Source organism: Diorhabda carinulata, chromosome 6 (assembly GCF_026250575.1).
Source record: "Diorhabda carinulata isolate Delta chromosome 6, icDioCari1.1, whole genome shotgun sequence".
NCBI lineage: Eukaryota > Metazoa > Arthropoda > Insecta > Coleoptera > Chrysomelidae > Diorhabda > Diorhabda carinulata.
In genome coordinates this window covers 31,516,286-31,536,252 of record NC_079465.1, presented here as the reverse complement: position 1 = coordinate 31,536,252, position 19,967 = coordinate 31,516,286, and the positions used below count along the sequence as shown (strand labels likewise).

At 32.2% G+C, this 19,967-nt stretch overlaps 1 protein-coding gene across 11 annotated transcripts in view; it reads left to right on the top strand.

Moving 5' to 3' along the window:
- Positions 1-19,967, top strand: part of LOC130895111 (uncharacterized) — a 112,783-nt gene extending 92,816 nt beyond the window's left edge. The window contains exons 6-16 of one of the 11 annotated variants that reach the window (XM_057802263.1): positions 9,124-9,285; positions 10,956-11,012; positions 11,072-11,141; positions 11,207-11,555; positions 11,612-11,897; positions 13,511-13,694; positions 14,362-14,513; positions 14,573-14,930; positions 18,004-18,204; positions 18,323-18,513; positions 19,738-19,967. In XM_057802263.1, coding sequence (XP_057658246.1) covers positions 9,124-9,285; positions 10,956-11,012; positions 11,072-11,141; positions 11,207-11,555; positions 11,612-11,897; positions 13,511-13,694; positions 14,362-14,513; positions 14,573-14,930; positions 18,004-18,204; positions 18,323-18,513; positions 19,738-19,761 — 2,034 coding nt within the window. In that variant the 3' untranslated portion in view covers positions 19,762-19,967. Of the gene's footprint in view, positions 1-9,123; positions 9,286-10,955; positions 11,013-11,071; positions 11,142-11,191; positions 11,556-11,611; positions 11,898-13,510; positions 13,695-14,361; positions 14,514-14,572; positions 14,931-18,000; positions 18,205-18,322; positions 18,662-19,737 lie in introns of all 11 variants that reach the window. The other 10 variants (XM_057802257.1, XM_057802262.1, XM_057802256.1 and 7 more) reach the window with 10 other exon arrangements.

Genomic DNA, 19,967 nt, shown 5'->3' with positions numbered 1-19,967 from the left:
GCGGCACTTTCAATGGTTTCTTCCTCATCGAGATCCAAATGATTTTCGTTGCCGTTTCGAATAAACTTCTTGAAATCGGCATTAGCCAAAAGAATTATATCAAATTATCGAAGAAACATTTGGAGATGTTTCGATTTCCAATTCAGTCCGTTCCTGTACGGGATCCAGGTTCGGGCGGGGTGTTTTCGAGTAAGCATCGAGAATAACAAGTAAGGGGGATGAAATTATTCAGAACTCGCTAGTTATTTTACCGAAAACGGGGAATATACAACATTTACATATTTCATTGCGCCGCACTTATGTTATCTCGGCATTTCCTGCAACCCTCTTGGACAGGACCGTACCAGAAATTACATTAATTCGATAAAATACAATAAAAATACAGCGGGTGATTCGTCGACGATATCCCGTATAGAAAACATAAAGAAATATTTCGTATTAGGTTCCTTCAAATATATACAGGGTGTTTCGGTATTTGGTGTATGTAATAAACCGTCAATTTTATCGATTTAAACATTTATTAACCGTTGAAAATTCATAATGTTTTCGAAACTATATAATTCAGAATCGAGGGTTAGTATTAGAAAATTTTTCCATGAACACCCTGTATAACTGAAATTTGTACGCTATTATAGTATAAACCGCCTTTTATATTGCCAAAAATTCCAAATAAATCTTAAAATGTGATTTAATGGTATTAATAATTCAAATATCTTTAGTTTCTTAGACCTTTGAACATTTAGATGCATTCATATTTCAAGTTTTATATGTAATCTGGTTATTTTTTACCCTATTGAATGTAGGGGTGTTAATTTAATTATTCGATTCGTTCCTTATAAAAAGTTCTTCATAAATTTTTCGCTTCGATCCATTACCTCCCTTTTTTTTTCCCAAATTTTCTTAACTAACCTTCATAAGTGACCCCATCATCTTTACTAAGGATTTTTATCTTGATTCAACCTTCAAATTTTCTATTCTCTATAAGTTTCTGAGACGATCATTTCTAGTAATTCCTCTCTCCTAAATTATTTCATCTCCGCTGCTTTTTGGTCAATAAAATTGATTTCTAAATTGTTTTGTACATTTTATAAGTTCGTCCTCAACCCAAATTTAAACTTTTTTTTGTACATTCGTCATTATCGTAACTTTGGTTTTGTTTTTGTTCATTTCCATTCCGTTTTCTGTCAATATCTGGTTCCAATTATGAAAATTTTCTCGTGAATCCTCCTTATTGATATCATTTAGTGACTATCGTTGATTTTCTAATATTATTAGCTTCTATCTTCTATATTTTCGTTTGTATTATCTATCCATGATCTGATTTTCCAAAATTCGCTTTGCGTAATTTATTTTTATCTAATTTGAAACTTGTACAATGAAAATCTCGTGATATTTTTTTTCTAAAATCTGCTTTGATGTCGCTGATGCAAAAAACGACTAAAAATTATAAAAAAAAAACCAGATGAGCCTTAATTAACAAAAGAACTCATTAACCGTCTCTGTACCATGCTATTTGTCAAGATTACAAGGAATCGACAAAGAAATTCATTAAAAACGAACTAAAAAATCTTTTGAAGGACGAATCGTATTCAAAAAAAAAAAAAAAATTGGAGGTTTAAGGAAAATACGGGAAGTTTCTTTTCATTTAGACATTGAAAATCAAGCGATTTACAAGATCAGTTGATCGCTTATATCTCAATCGCAATTTTCTTGAAAAAGTATAAAGATTAGGGTATTTTCTGGTTGAATCCCCATCCCTGGTTCAACCCCCTTCGATTTTTTCCATAGGATTAATTGACATTTACAACACAAACCTCGAAAGAATCGAAAATGTCACCGCAGACTTCTGTTGATGATTAATAGATGTTGATGAGGTGAAATATTCGAAAATAAGATGATACTTTTCGAGATATCATGTATAAATATTATAAAAAAATCTTAACGCTTCATACTTTTGACAGAACGACTCTTCAATCCAAATATAACATCGCGACTATAAAAAAAAAAAAAAGAAAAAATAACACTTGGTCACGTAACAACTCAATCTATATCCGGTGTCATCAATTTCCGTTGCCTGGCTTTTCCTTTGGGCAACGTGATATTTAATCTAATATCTCTCCTCGACGGTTGACGTGGAAAAATTGTCTTCTGTTCCTTCGGTCGAATAGAAAAATGTAAATTTTCAGTTTCATTTCATACGTGTCTGCTTTCTCTACAAGGAAAATTATTACTGATTCACAGAAACACCTTCCCGTCGAATATATATTCGATAAGGAATATCATTGGATTGGGTTTTTACGAGGTAAATAATAATTTTCAGTGAAAATATACGTTTAATGACAAATTTTTAATGTTTACGATTTGTTATTGGTATCAGCTCGTCCACAACACGGATTGTGAAGCCGGTTCTGTTTGATTATATCAAATTCGGTGGACGCGCCCGGTACAAATTATGTTTAGGAAATAAGCGAAATATATTGTTTTATATTTTTATTGAATTATTTATCCTAGAAATTGAATTCATACTGAAAATTACTTTCCCTTCTTCAGCAAGTTTGGAGAAATTTCCATTTTCAACCCCTATTTTTTGTTCAAAAAAAAAAAATGTAAGTCTTTTGATGTTAATTAATTTACTGTCTAGCAATTAAAATTGACAACCGTCTTCTCTCGATTCCGTTGAATAAAGAAGATACATAAAGTTGAGCTCAAATTTAATTTTATTAAACGAAACAAGCTTTTGATTATATATCTTTTAATTAGGAACATTTACCGGAATTTTTGCTCCAAAATAACAGGTAAAAATTATACAAAGTATATTTAAACAACGTCACCACACTTTGAAATTAGTATATTGACCATGTTATCGTCTTCGGAGACTGAAGGTAAACTCAGTCTTAAGTCTCTGAAGACGATAAATTCAGTTGTAAACACTGGCTTCTCCAATAGATCCTTTGGGTCTATATATATATATATAGTCGAGTTTACTTCAACGCGGATTTCTGATGATGTTAAGCCTCAATTTAGTTTTCAACGCGGATTTCTAGTGGTGTTAAACCTCAGTTTAGCTTTCATTGCGGATTTTTGATAATGTTAAGTCTCAGTTTAGCTTTCAACGTGAATTTTTGGAGGTTTTAAGCCTTGATTTAGGTTTCAACGCAGATTTCTCGTAGTGTTAAGCTTTAATTTAGCTTTCAACGCGGATTTTTATGGTTTTTAGCCTTAATTTAGGTTTCAAGGCGAATTTCTCGTAGTGTTAAGCCTCAATTTAGCTTTCAACGCGGATTTCTCGTGGTGTTAAGCTTCTATATAGCTTGTAACCCGGATTTCTCGTGGCGTAAGCCTCAATTTAGCTTTAAACGCGGATTTGTAGTCGTGTTAAGCCTCAGTTTAGCTTTCAACGCGGATTTTTTATGGTTTTAAGCCTTAATTTAGCTTTCAACGCGGATTTTTGGTGGTGTTAAGCTTCTATATAGCTTGTAACCCGGATTTCTCGTGGCGTAAGCCTCAATTTAGTTTTAAACGCGGATTTGTAGTCGTGTTAAGCTTCAGTTTAGCTTTTAACGCGGATTTTTTATGGTTTTAAGCCTTAATTTAGGTTTCAACGCGGATTTCTCGTGGTATTAACCATCAATTTAGGTTCAACGCGGATTTCTCGTGGTTTTAAGCCTCAATTTAACTTTTAACGCGGATTTATCGTGGCTTTAAGTCTTAATTTAGCTTCAACGCGGATTTCTCGTGGTGTTAAGCCTCAATTTAGTTTTCAGCGTGGATTTTTAGTGGTGTTAAGCCTCAATTTAGTTTTCAACGCGAATGTCTCGTGGCGCTAAGCTTCAATTTAGCTTTCAACGTGGATTTCTGATGGGGTAAAGCCTTAATCTAGTTTTCAACGCGGATTTCTGGTGGTTTTAAGCCTCAATTTAGCTTTCAACGCGGATTTTTAGTGGCGTTAAGCCTCAATTTAACTTTTTGGTAACAACATTTAACCTGGTAGTTATCGAGAGATTTTGAAAACTGTTTGTTTCTTCAATTGTAAAGCAATCACATGTAAAACAACGTCGGCATAACTCATTTCACTCATAATTTCGTGTGTTTTTCCCGTTTTAAGAAGTATTCATCGCAAAATACACAATATTTCACTAATTAGGATTAAGAAGTGATTAAAAGAACGGTTTCTTTAGAAATTAGATGTAGTTTAGATATAGATTTAGTATCTATAAACAATAAATTCTTCAACTACTGGAGGTATACGGTTGCTGGAAATTGGGTTGCGATAGAAAAACCGGGGCGAAAATGGAAAACGTAAAACGCTCCGGAAAATTTGATTGATTTATAGCCGGTTTTGTTAGAGTTTTCTTCTCGTATTACATGTTTATTTCATACATTTTTTTTTCTCTAAAATAATTTCACGAAAAATTCAATTGGAATGTAGCTAGAATTAGTTTTTATTTGATCCTGAAGATACGGAGAAATACTACAACGAAAAAAATACGTACAAATATTGATCCTTCATTTACAAGGTCAAGAAAAATTGAAAGGAGAAATATCTAAGATGATAGAGCTGATTAAAGCAGACGAAAATCATAACGTTTGGTTTTGATTTTGTTTTGAACTAGTTTATAATCTTTATTTTAACATTCTTTTAATATAGCTCAGTTTAGAATGTTATATGATCTAATTTTAGTTACGAAACTAACTTAAAAATTCAATTTTGATCTCCCTTTATGTTCACATTTTTCCAAATTACTGTTCTTTCGTACAACGAGACCACGACGTTCAACAAAAAAAAAAACTGCAACTTTTAATTTTACCTGAATAATGTAGGACGTTTCAATTAGAGCGGGACGACAATGTAGATTTTTAATTTCGTGTAGCACGTTTTCCAAAAAGGACCTCGACTAAATTAAAGACAAACCTTCCAACATTTATTTAGTTCAAGTTCATTTTTTGTTATATACGAGGGACATTTCGACAAGTGCAACTTTTGCCATGGAAACCGCCAACGTACAAAATCTTCTTCACAGTAAAACTCCTCCGCCTCCAGGCTTTATTTAAGTTCCGGCAGCATTTCACTGGAAGCTCTGACATCATCTTCAATCAATTCAAAATGTTGTTGAAGAAGATAAAGCCGCGGAAGATAATATAAATATGATGGAAACCAAGCCAAAGAGTAAACTCCCTCATGGATGAAAGGGATGTTAAGGAGTCAAAATGTAATTCTTCTAATTGTCATTCAGATGTAATCGTGAAGTTTCAAAAGGCTGAAACTGAAATTCTGAAAAGTCCACCAGCATTTGGTTGCCAAAAATCAAAGAATCCAATCCGTATAAAACAAATAGTCGAAACATCGAATTGGGACTTGGAAAACTTAAGAAACAACCCTCGTATTAGTGTTTTAATATATTACATGAAGGAAATTTGGGATTATCTATACCAGTTGTCCATTAATTGACAACGGAGGATTTATAAAATAAATTTTTGTTTATGGCGCAGTCGTATCGGAAAAATTTGACACGTTACATCAATTCTTGACTATTCGGTTAGATTTATTCATCAATTTTGATAATTCCTCCGCAAATATTCAATCTAACCCGACCTACATCTAGTATTTAACTAATCCCACATTGAAAATCTCATCTAGTTCGCTTTCCTCAGTTAGAGATAACGTCTATTTACCCTTATTACAAATTCATCCAAACAATAATTTTCGTTGTAGTTACCCAAAACCGAAACGTACATACAAAACGGAATCAATTTACTTTGCCGAAGTGGAAATCAGATTAGCTCTTCGGGTTCGTCGTTTTCCACCTTCTCGCAGAGAATTTTGAGAATTGTAAACAATATGATTCAATCAGAACCATTACGAATTTTTCAAGCACGTACTTTTCATCAAACATTTCAATTCTATAGTTTTCTAATTACAAAAACTCTTCAAAATATATAGAAAAAATGGAAAAACTTGGGTAGAGATTAGACTAAATGATGTTTTATGTACCTGGGGAGTAACTAACTTGATAGAATTCCTCGCAATTCCTTTCGAGTGGTCTAGAACTCTTCCAGTATAAGGAAGCTCCGTGTCAGATCTTGGGTTTTATTCGATTTGTTTGATGTCTTCTCGTTTTCAAACTATAAAAATTATCAAATTACGTAGCGGAATTTATTGGGCGCGAAGATTAAAATCCTGATTTTTCCTTAAGTAATTTATAGTTGGAGTTTAACCCAAACTATGCCTCTGATTTATATCGAATTTTCTTAGACCCATAAAGGGATCCAGAGTGAAAGTTATTCAAATGTTACCGTTTATTTTCTCACCCGAGAACTTCGCAGACTAAGTAATGTCGAAAGGGTTAAGGCGGGAATAAATTTAACCTGCGAACGCGTTTAAAGTAAATGCGGTCTATTTGCATAAGATAATGGCGCTCACTATAACTAAATACGAGGATTGTACCATAAGTAACATTATTAAATATCTGGGAGAATGTCCGAGTCAACTCATTTGGTCTTTCCAAGTCGTACGGTCTCGTCTAAACTTTGCTGTACAATATTTTACTGTTTATAACGAAGAAACAGAGTATAAACTAGTTCATTTTTCATAATGGTTGGGCTAAAACCATCTCGTATTGTCTGGCTTTGATTTTCGGTCTAAAAAAAGCGTCAATGTCACGGTCTTCTTTTATTTCAGAGAGTCTCGAGTGGTCTCTTCAACCGATGCGATTCATCCACCCGATAAAAATCCGGTGGAGCGTGTTATTTACCCTGATTTTTTAGTTCGATTCTATTGTGTATAATAATGAAAAAAAAAAAAACTTGTACCTACGGTGTCTCATCTCTTATTTGTATCTCTTTCTAAAGACGTGTCATCAACCTTGAAATAGTCACTTCTTATAGTTTATATACGACGAAAACCGAAACAAAACATCGAAATATAAAAACGGAAAGAGCTTTACCGGAAAACGCTCCACTTGGAATCTTCCTTTCATTAATATCTACTTGTTAATGTTTCTATTTTTTTCTTGGCGCTCGCAGAGACGAAAAACTGCTTTGAAATACGAAAAATTTTATTTCGAATGGAAACTCGACTTTTAGTACGTGTTTGAGCCTAAGTGAAATTGTCTTTGATGGAAAGTATTCAATTCGAGTATTTTCGTTTTAGTCGAGATTCTTTTTTATAGATACGAACGTGTCATTAAACGATAATTTTAACTCGAAATTATTTTGATTATTATTCAAAATTCATTGAATTGATTAAAGTGTAATCACAAAAGTTAAGTAAAGACAAAGCAACCGTCTTAAATAACATTAATAAAAAACTTTTCTAAAGTCTAGAGAAACGATTAAAATTATTTCATGCAAATTGCTTGCAATTAATCTACTTTTTTTTCTTTTTCGTTTTCAAACAAAAATCTTCTAATCCCTTTAGCGATAACGTCAAAAATTCCTAACGAAACCCGCAGTATCTTTTTTTCACTCAACTACCCCTTTTTACAGAAAAAAATATAATCTCCACATTTTTTTATATACGGAACGTTTTTACTAGATTGGACCGTAAAGTTTTACAAATAATTTTGATGATTATAATCCTTGACTAGCTACTAAATTTCAAAAAAAAAAAAAAGGTAAAATAGTAGAAACATTGAAATATGGCAACGCCGATGCGATTATGTCAAATTTGACATTACCATGATGGATGATTTTCTACGACTTTCGTCGTGGATTAAACCAACAGCAACTCGCAAAATTCAAAGTTGAGTTGAAGCACGGATTTAAGCTTTTAACTTGGTCTGAAGGAAAAACCTCAACGACTTCAATTAACTCTTTATACGTAGTATCAAAATTGTAAACGGAATTTGAGGTTATGTTTCGCTTTTTCTCTGAATAATTCGAGAAATTTACTGAGCTCTTGGGTCATTAAAGTTCGTCTAACTTCAACTTTCAATTTTCTAAGTGCCTTTTTATTTTTAAGACCACGCGGTTTCGGGATGATATTTTTGAATATTCAAGTAGGATTTCCGCGACGACGATTTTAGAGCTTCGTATAAAACAAAAATGATTTTTTTAAATGGAGTATACATGTGAAAATACGACGATTTTAAAAAGCGTAGTTAAGAGGTAGAATCGTATATACGAGGATCGTCACAAAAATTTTGGAAAAAAATATTTTTATTTTACGATACAATTGTTGGTAAATCTATGACCGTCGAGTCTTTTTTTTTAAGTCTAGATACAGAAAATAATCGGAGGCGGTTAAATTTGACAAATAGGGTGGATTAAATACGAATTCAAACTTTAATTAAATAATTTTAGCCATGTGTACACTGATGGAACTACATTTTTTTCTTAACCAAATATCATCGTTTTCGCTTGATTTCTTCGCTCAAATCGCCGTTGATAGTTTTTCCTTTTTGAAGATGAAAATTATCCCAAAACAACCGACGCCATGACCTCGTTTGCAGATGCGACGATTTTTGTCTTCTTTTGAAACTTTTCTCCCTGTTCAGCTCATTATTTTGATTGCTCTTCGATTTCGGGTGTAAAGTGATGGACCCACGCATTAAAACATTACCAAACACTCGAAGAAAACATCTTCAAGACCTTGATATTTAACAGTTTTTTTAAAAAATGTTGAAACAGATTCTAAGCGGCATTTTTACCATTAAACAACATCTTCCTTTTCATTTCCCTAAATCCTCATACATACCAAGTATTTCGACAATGATTTCACCTAATATCTATACAGGATATTAATACGAGGGTTGTTCAAATAAAAACTAGATTTTTTTGAATAAACGAATGTCGAAAAACTCATTTTGGTAAACCGACGCGATATGGATGAAGATTTAAAACAAAAATTCAAACGAATCTTCAATTATATGGACACCATCACCATGTAGATCCTCTTTTGTGCAGGTGGATCGTATGCTTCACCTAACCTAGAAACTCAAACTGTCTTTCCAGAGTATAAAATCCAAAGGACAATCGAAATAATAATAAGTTTTGAACGATATAGAAACGTTCGTAGCACCCCAAACTTGGAGTTCGGGCTGTCAAGTAAAGTATTAATGTCTTTAATCTACTTTTATTGTTATTTACATAATTACGTAAACCAAGTGCACTAAATATTTCTAGGTTGATACGCCGGATAGCGTCCTCCAAAGCGGTTTGGGTCTAACGGATCTAGGTCAGCACGCGGTTCTGCGTTCCATGGTAGATCCCAGAGATTACGACAGACTCAGAAATTTACAATTGAACGGCGGTACACCGAATACTTTCGAAGAAACAATATACAAGGTAAAAAAAAAAAAATAAATAAATCGAATCGATTCATCGATATTTGCCTCATCAACGGCGATCGGGTCATCTTTCAGACGGTCACTTAAAATTCCCCAGACGGTATTCGATCACTTCTCCAAAGATCGTAACCTTCGTCGTAGTTTCCGATCTCTTTCTAACGCACGCGTTCGCTTATATTGTTTCTCGGTTTAGAAAGTTGGTGGGGTACGAAATTTGTCGAAGAAAACGATTTTTAAGGTGTAGAAGTGAATCTATACCAACAAAACTACTCTAGATGTCTTGGTATACGTCGTTTGGCATGAATTTCCTACCATTTCTTCAAGTCGATGCATCATTTTGAATGGTTGAATGTTATAAACGTTGTTGAAGAATGGGATTCTTCAAATATGCTTTTTAACACACTGGAAGATCGTTCTGTAGTTGCAGTGGATACAGGGATAGTTTAAAAAAGAATTGGAGAAGCTTGAACGCGATCAATTTGATCTACATCTTTGAATATACATCAATGATTGAAGCTGAAATGTGAGACGATAAAATTGGAGAAACCACGTCGATTGGAGCCTTATCTCGAGGAATACAACAAAGTTGAGATGATTTGTATCAGTTATCAGTTGTTGTCAAATAATATCTAAAGATATAGAAATTAAAAATATTTTGAATCATCGAAATACGAAAGTGATTCAATTATGAATATAACTGAAAAGAACAGTTGAAAATTTCAATTTTATTCGAAACCACCCTCGTATGTTACATTAAGGGAAAACTTTGTCGTATCCATTCTACGATACGAACTTTGAATTTACGGAATAAGAAATAGAAACAGACCAAATTCGATTCCCTTCCCCTGTTAGCTTACGGCTACCTAAATCAAAGTGTCACCAAGATTCGGTGAAGGCGATGGGATTTTTTTTTTCGGATTTTATTGCCTTTGCCCGGTTTTATGATGCCGGTAGGGATAGTTTTAATGCAGACTTCCTTCCAGTATTCGAAATCAACAATTTCTCTTATGGTTGTCTTCATAAAACAACATTTTATTTTCCACGAAATTCCCCGTCGATCTAATCGAAATTTTTTTTCATTTCACTCGAAAATACTATCTAATTTATATTCCAATAATTCTAATGCTATTTATAGCACACCTTCGTCACATAATTATAGATGTACGAGGTTAGTCTATTAATCTAGAAGCTTCTTAAACGACTAGATTGTTTAAAATGTTATCCTGATTAAACTATCGAGGATAATAGTAAAAATTTACGAAATTATCATTTAGTAATCGGTTCTGAATGATTATATGGAAAGTTTTAGATCGATCCGATGATTTTAGTATTCGAAATCAACGATTTCTCTTATGAATGTCACCATAAAACAGAATTTTATTTTCCACGAAATACCCCGTCGATCTAATCGAAATTTTTTTTCATTTCACTCGAAAATACTATCTAATTTATATTCCAATAATTCTAATTCTATTTATAGCACACCTTCGTCACATAATTATAGATGTACGAGGTTAGTCTATTAATCTAGAAGCTTCTTAAACGACTAGATTGTTTAAAATGTTATCCTGATTACGAAATTATCATTTAGTAATCGGTTCTGAATGATTATGGAAAGTTTTAGATCGATTCGATGATTTCAAATGCTTGGAAATTGATTTATTTCAGCTTAAACTCCAAGAAGCGATGAAGAAACGCGAAAAGTTTACAAAAGAACATGAAGAGGTAAATCTAATCTAAATAAATCATTTATCCGTTATCTCATATTTTCGCTCGATTTCTAGATATTAAGGGATATCAAACAGGGTTTGCTACAACTAGGTAAAGAAGGTATCAGAGGACCGTTATCGGGAGGTAAACATCCTTTTTCTTTTTCTACTTCTTGAAACGATTGAAATCATAAGTTTTCGTTATTGCAGACGATACTTATATGTACGACGAAGACGTCCGCATGTTAGCTCCAATGTCCCATTACGCCGATCCCCTTAATCGTCCAGCCCATTGGTACGACGAACCCCCTTACGAATCGGATCCCGAGGATTTTTTAATGGGTTGCAACGAAGGATCTTCGGCTACCATCCAAAACGGTAGGGTGTGTTTCACGTTAAATACCAGACAAGATACCCGAGGAGAAGGTGTTATATCTTTGAGGAGCGCTGGTGATATATCACTTCCTAGAGATTCTCAAGCCGTTGGAGGAATCGCGCCTAGAAGAGGATTAATTCTACCGTCTCAAGCCGGTTACCCACCGGCTATTATACCTTTAAGGTACGCAAATACAATGTATAGTATTTAGTATTGATTTCTATTTTTATTTTATATAGATCGTGCAGGGATGTGGAAAGTGGTGATTACGCCGGTTCTGATGTACAAAGTGTTGGTTCGAGATTATCAACTCTCTCTGTCGATACCAGTAAATCCGATCATCAAGATTTGGGGCAAATCGTTTCGCCGCAATTTTATACGCAATTGGAAGGTAAAATTAGGCATTTTAGGAAAATTAGCGGGTATTGTAGGAGCGAAGATGGAATGTCGCCAAATCAGAGTTCGGATTACGAAGACCAAGAAGATTTTAGTAATTGTAGCCAGCAGATTGCGACCGTGCATGTGGTATGTGTCAAAATCTGATAATTTGGAGTACGAAAATTGATAACCAAGTTGAAGGAATTGATATATTGGAAAAATTATCGAGTTTACCAAAATTAAATCCTTTTGAAAGCTAAGTTTTGGATTTTTACTGTTTCTGCCGACATTATATCGAAATCAATACCCAAACGAACTTTTTTAATTGGAACATGTTCCAGAATTCCTCCAAATTCAGCCCCCAATACAAAAAAACTCAAAATTCTACAAAATTGATTCAGTTTTCCAAAATTAAATCATAAATTTTGGATTTTATTGTTTCTGCCATAATTACTTCAATTTCAATACCCAAACGAATTTTTTTTTGTTTTTTTGGACTGGGACATGTTCGAAAATTCACCCAAATTCATCCCCCCAATCCAAAACACTAAAAATTCTACAAAATTGATTCAGTTTTCCAAAATTAAATCATAAATTTTGGATTTTATTGTTTCTGCCATAATTACTTCAATTTCAATACCCAAACGAATTTTTTTTTGTTTTTTGGACTGGGACATGTTCGAAAATTTACCCAAATTCATCCCCCCAATCCAAAATTCTACAAAATTGATTCAGTTTTTCAAAATTAAATCATAAATTTTGGATTTTATTGTTTCTGCCATAATTACTTTAATTTCAATACCCAAACGAACTTTTTTTTTGTTTTTTGGACTGGGACATGTTCGAAAATTCACCCAAATTCATCTCCCCAATCCAAAACACTAAAAATTCTACAAAATTGATTCAGTTTTCCAAAATTAAATCATAAATTTTGGATTTTATTGTTTCTGCCATAATTACATCAATTTCAATACCCAAACGAATTTTTTTTTGTTTTTTTGGACTGGGACATGTTCGAAAATTCACCCAAATTCATCCCCCCAATCCAAAACACTAAAAATTCTACAAAATTGATTCAGTTTTCCAAAATTAAATCATAAATTTTGGATTTTATTGTTTCTGCCATAATTACATCAATTTCAATACCCAAACGAACTCTTTTTTTGTTTTTTGGACTGGGACATGTTCGAAAATTCACCCAAATTCATCCCCCCAATCCAAAACACTAAAAATTCTACAAAATTGATTCAGTTTTCCAAAATTAAATCATACATTTTGGATTTTATTGTTTCTGCCATAATTACATCAATTTCAATACCCAAACGAACTTTTTTTTTGTTTTTTGGACTGGGACATGTTCGAAAATTCACCCAAATTCATCCCCCTAATCCAAAACACTAAAAATTCTACAAAATTGATTCAGTTTTTCAAAATTACATCATAAATTTTGGATTTTATTGTTTCTGCCATAATTACATCAATTTCAATACCCAAACGAACTTTTTTTTTTGTTTTTTGGACTGGAATATGTTCGAAAATTTACCCAAATTCATCCCCCCAATCCAAAATTCTACAAAATTGATTCAGTTTTTCATAATTGAATCCATTTAAAAGTCGAAATTTGGATTTGTATTTTAACCACCAAGCAAAAAGTTAAACACAAACAAATGAGACATTCTGTATAAATTAAATTCCATTGAGACATAAAATTATTGAAAATTCCCATTTTCGAACAAATGTATGATTTTTCATATCCGTAGTCAAGCGATGGTAGATCTGCTGGAGTTTCCGGTTTGGTGGGTAAAGTTAGAGGACTTCGGGAGGACGTCCAAAGAAAAATTTCGAAATTAAAAAACGATGCATCCGAACAACAACGTGTTCCCGAACAACAATTTCAATGTTCTGCCAGTTCCGTAGAAAGTTTACCCAGTGGATCAGGTTCCAGTAAGTAATTTTCATCCATAGTATTCGATAGATCGAATCAACAAATTGTATAATAACTTGTAGACAAATCTGGTACATAAGAAGGCTTAATGTCTAATTTTTCTTGTTTTTCTCATACAATATCTATAATTTATTTAATTCTTCAACAATTGTTTCGATTCCTTGAATTGTTCGACGAAAATAACCTCTAGAATGTAAGTCTGGTAATAATCGTGGCTGATATAGATCAATTCAACGAACTCTATGATTTTCCCGGTAGTTTTTATGGTCTCACTGTAACTATATTTATTAAATGTAGTAAAAAAATGATAATTTTCGAAAAACAAGAACTAAATCTGGTAAAAACAGTGGCTATCTGATTAATTTCCTACGTTTTACGATGTTTTTTCGAATTATTCCACCGGAAAACTCACTAGAAACAAAGTTTGGTATTCATCGTGGTTGATACGTCAATTCATCGAACTTTATGATTTTTCCGGTAGTTTTTTTGGTCTCACTGTAATTATATTTATCAAATATGAACCAAATCTGGTAAAAAGAGTGGCTATTCAATCGGTTTTTTATGGTTTCCAACGTTTTTCGTAATTTTCTCACCAGAAACTGAATCTGGTATTATTTATGGCTTGTTTTATCGAGAAAATTACCAAAAAAAAAAAACTTTTTAAAGGTACGCAAGCGTTGGTAAGAGCGGGTAGCAATCACAGCTCTATATCTACGGAAGAACCGGAACCGAGTCCGACAGATCAAATAGTAGGAAGGGCGAGGGCATTGGTAGATCAAACTCCGAGCCCGTACGATACGGAAGTATTAAAATTTAAGGTAAGTAGACGTTTCGATCCACCATTCATTCATCTTCAGATGTTATGAAATCGTTTCAGGCTGGTGATATAATAGATATAGTTTCGATGAATCCGAGCGGACAGTGGAAGGGTATATGTAAAGGGAAAAAGGGCACTTTTAAATTTATTAACGTGGAACTTTTATCGGAACGCGCCGTCAAGTCGAAGCGGGATATCAAATGGCATCGGAACATCAAAGGAAAACCGATTTCTGTTGAGGATCTTTTGAAGAAAATCGGTTTGCACGATTATATATCTGTGTTTATATTGAACGGTTACGAAGATTTGGAATTGTTCAAAGAATTAGAACCGAGTGATCTGGATTATTTGGGGATCGTCAATACAGATCACAGGGCGAAACTTTTGACCGCCGTACAGCTTTTGCACGAACTCGATTGTAAGTTTTTTTTTTAGTATTTTTATATAAGAATTTTGTTTATTCAATGCTGCGTCTATTGGTACTAAATCTGGTGTTTTAGGGGGTTGAATAATAATAGTTTTTTTTTCATTTACTTTTCTGGTACATCTAGCAGTGAAAAATAAATATAAAAGATTTCGATATGAAAAAGTTGAAAAATCATTATGAAAATCAGTTTTTTTGAAATTTTTCGAGAACGAAAGGAGCTACGAAAAAAAGTATCGGATGAAAATTATAGAAAATCAAATTTTTCATAAATTTGTTTCAGTTTAATTTTTACGTATCTGCAATAGAAACCGAGATAATTGTAATAAATGATTTAAATTTATGAAATTCGTTTTTTTGAAATTTTTAGAGAACGAAAGGAGCTACGAGAAAAAGTATCGGATGAAAATTATAGAAAATCAAATTTTTCATAAATTTGTTTCAGTTTAATTTTTACGTATCTGCAATAGAAACCGAGATAATTGTAATAAATGATTTAAATTTATGAAATTCGTTTTTTTGAAATTTTTCGAGAACGAAAGGAGCTACGAAAAAAAGTATCGGATGAAAATTATAGAAAATCAAATTTTTCATAAATTTGTTTCAGTTTAATTTTTACGTATCTGCAATAGAAACCGAGATAATTGTAATAAATGATTTAAATTTATGAAATTCGTTTTTTTGAAATTTTTCGAGAACGAAAGGAGCTACGAGAAAAGTTTCGAATGAAAATTATAGAAAATAAAATTTTCTATAAATTTGTCTCATTTCAATTTTTGCGTATCTGCTATAGAAACCGAGATAATTGTAATAAATGATTTAAATTTAGGAAATTCCAGTTTTTTTGAAATATTTCGAAAACGAAAGGAGCTACGAAAAAAAGTTTCAATTGAATATTATAGAAAATAAAATTTTCTATAAATTTGTTTCAGTACAATTTTTACGTATTTGCAATAGAAACCGAGATAATCGTAATAAATAATTTAAATTTATGAAATTCCAGTTTTTTTAAAATATTTCGAAAACGAAAGGAGCTACGAAAAAAAGTTTCAGATGAAAATTATAAAAAAAAAAGTTTTCTTTAAATTTGTTTTAGTTTAATTTTTACGTATTTGCAATAGAAACCCAGATAATTTTAATAAATAATTTAAATTTATGAAATTCGTTTTTTTGAAATTTTTCGAGAACGAAAGGAGCTACGAAAAAAAGTATCGGATGAAAATTATAGAAAATCAAATTTTTCATAAATTTGTTTCAGTTCAATTTTTACGTATCTGCAATAGAAACCGAGATAATTGTAATAAATGATTTAAATTTATGAAATTCGTTTTTTTGAAATATTTCGAAAACGAAAGGAGCTACGAAAAAAAGTTTCAATTGAAAATTATAGAAAATAAAATTTTCTATAAATTTGTTTCAGTACAATTTTTACGTATTTGCAATAGAAACCGAGATAATTGTAATAAATAATTTAAATTTATGAAATTCCAGTTTTTTTGAAATATTTCGAAAACGAAAGGAACTACGAAAAAAAGTTTCGGATGAAAATTATAGAAAAAAAAGTTTTCTTTAAATTTGTTTCAGTTTAATTTTTACGTATTTGCAATAGAAACCCAGATAATTGTAATAAATAATTTAAATTTATGAAATTCCAGTTTTTTTGAAATATTTCGAAAACGAAAGGAGCTACGAAAAAAGTTTTGAATGAAAATTATAGAAAATAAAATTTTCTATAAATTTGTTTCAGTTCAATTTTTACGTATCTGCAATAGAAACCGAGATAATTGTAATAAATGATTTAAATTTATGAAATTCGTTTTTTTGAAATATTTCGAAAACGAAAGGAGCTACGAAAAAAAGTTTCAATTGAAAATTATAGAAAATAAAATTTTCTATAAATTTGTTTCAGTACAATTTTTACGTATTTGCAATAGAAACCGAGATAATTTTAATAAATAATTTAAATTTATGAAATTCCAGTTTTTTTGAAATATTTCGAAAACGAAAGGAGCTACGAAAAAAAGTTTCAGATGAAAATTATAGAAAAAAAAGTTTTCTTTAAATTTGTTTCAGTTTAATTTTTACGTATTTGCAATAGAAACCCAGATAATTGTAATAAATAATTTAAATTTATGAAATTCCAGTTTTTTTGAAATATTTCGAAAACGAAAGGAACTACGAAAAAAAGTTTCGGATGAAAATTATAGAAAAAAAAGTTTTCTTTAAATTTGTTTCAGTTTAATTTTTACGTATTTGCAATAGAAACCCAGATAATTGTAATAAATAATTTAAATTTATGAAATTCCAGTTTTTTTGAAATATTTCGAAAACGAAAGGAGCTACGAAAAAAAGTTTCAGATGAAAATTATAGAAAATAAAATTTTCTATAAATTTGTTTCAGTTCAATTTTTACGTATCTGCTATAGAAACCGAGATAATTGTAATAAATAATTTAAATTCCGTTTATCCGGCTGGAAGGACCAATATTGTGTCACTAGAACGTAAATCTGGCAAATAGAGTGATTAAATTAGACAGATATCGCAATATTAAATCAATTTCAATGAATAATTTGATAAAAATTATACTAATTTCACAATATATCAACAATTATTTAATGAAACATTTCTTAAAAATCAGTTTGTAATTAATAATTCTATTTATCCGGCTCAAATTATCAATATTGTAACACTAGGATGTAAATCTGGTAAAATGAGTGGTTAAACTAGAAAAATTTCACTATATATGCTCAGTTTCCATGAAAAAAAGTCTTAAAAAATCGGTTTGAAATTGAAAATGCCGGTTCGAAGGACCAATAATGTATCACTAAAGGCTAAATCTGTCAAGTAGAGCGACAAATTTTATAATTTAAATTCAGTTTCAATGATGAACGAAGAAAAAAATCAGTTTGGAATAAAATATTCCGTTTATCCGGTTCGAAGGACCAATAATGTATCACTAAAAAATAAATCTGACAAATAAAGACAGATTTTTGGTAATAAAATCACCGCGAACTAAATCTGGTACTAATTGAGGTATGTTTATGTACTTTTCGTTGGTTTTTAGCAGGTAGCGAAGGCGACGTTGCCGGCTCGAGTAGCGAATGCGACGAACATAGAGCTCTAACTAGAGACATCGGTAACAATTCCCCTTTCGGTAGACGACAATTTCTCCGCGATTCGGGTTGTTACGACGCCCCCGTTAAAAGTAAACGTCAAATTCCGCAACATATCTCCCCGCAGGGCGAATCAGATACCAGCGATAGTACAGGTTTGTTCCTTTTTCGCCTGGGCCGTTTGTTCCGCTTATGTTGTCGATGTTCCGCTCCGAAAATCGTCGAAGGAGATTAGTTTTAAAGTGAAAACGATTGTTTTTTGTGTTTTTTCAGGTTTCAGCGACAACAAAAACAACTTGGATTCGGTGGTCGAGCAATGCAACAACGAAATCCTGGCGCGCGTCAAACAGGCTCAGAAAAATTTGATCAATCTCAAAGAGGAACTGACGTATCAACCGAACATACCGAATTCGACGAGCATCGAATTGCAGCTGCTGCAACAGAAAAAACCGAAAGATTCTTACGTAAGTGTCCATGGACAAACTTCTTTAATAGATCCTTGCGGGAAAACGGCCGCTGGCGGCCGGCAAACCGGCGTCGGTGCTGCTAGAAAAAATTTCGAAGATTCCGAAGATACGACGACGAAGTTGCCGTCGGATAAATACGTCCAAAGTAAGAAGAGAAAAAGATATTTTGGATATTCTAAATTCGGGAATTTGAAAAACATATTCGTATCCTTCAAAAAATTTTGTTTTTCTAATCATATTTATATCAACTTTCTCCGAAATTCCGGCTCGAAGGACCATCGAAAGATTTTTTCGAAAATTTTCCTTACAAATCCTTTTATTTCCGAATTTTTATCTATTCTTATCATTATTTTTCCGATCTCAAATAGTTTCCTCCTTTTAAACTTTTTTTTTCTGAAAAAAAACAAGAGAAACGTCGAAATATAATTTTCCGGCTCGAAGGACCAATTTTCGTCTCAAAATTAGTAATTTTATATGAAAATCGACATAAAATCAAAAATTTTCCGGCTCGAAGGACCAATTTTCGTCTCAAAATTAGTAATTTTATATGAAAATCGACATAAAATCAAAAATTTTCCGGCTCGAAGGACCAATTTTCGTCTCAAAATTAGTAATTTTACATGAAAATCGACATAAAATCAAAAATTTTCCGGCTCGAAGGACCAATTTTCGCCTCAAAATTATCAATTTTGGTCTGTTTTTCATTTCAAATGAAATATACTATATAAAAATCGACAAAATTGAAAATTTTCCGATTTGAACGAACAATTTTCGTATCAAATTCAGAAATTTTTGATAAAAATCTGCTTAGAATTCAGCTCGAAATTGAAAATTTTCATCTATCCGGCTCGAAGGACCAGCTTTCGGCCCAAAATTAGTAATTTTCTGTCTCGAAGGATATCTACAGAACAATAAAATCCAAAAATATGTCAAAAAACGTATTTAAAAGTTTGCTTACGTGACACTTTTGAAATAATATTCCAAAAGTATTGTGTTTGATATAAAAATAGGTCTGAAAGAATCCATTCTTATTATTTTCATAGCAATCTACGTATTTTTCCAAAAAAAAATCAATAATTCCTGCCTTTTTACCGATTTCAATGAATATCGGACTCGAAACCGGCCTCGTGTACGCGGCTCGAAGGACCAATTTCGTATCAATCATTATATCACGTATTAAAACGACGTTATAGTACTGTTTAGCTTATTTTATGTTTTCAGGCGGAACGGGCAACAGCGACGTAGGCCTGGAATCTAACACCTCAAATATATTGGGAAGGAGTTGTTTGAGCGAAAAATCTAGCGATTCCGGCGTCAGTAGCAGCTCCTTATCGTCTTCTAACACCAAAGAAACGCCTCGTGCCGTCCTAACCATAAACGACAACGCCACCGCCCACTTTAAAAAAACATAACCTCAACGTATATTATTATTTCGAAATTTGTTCCAGAAA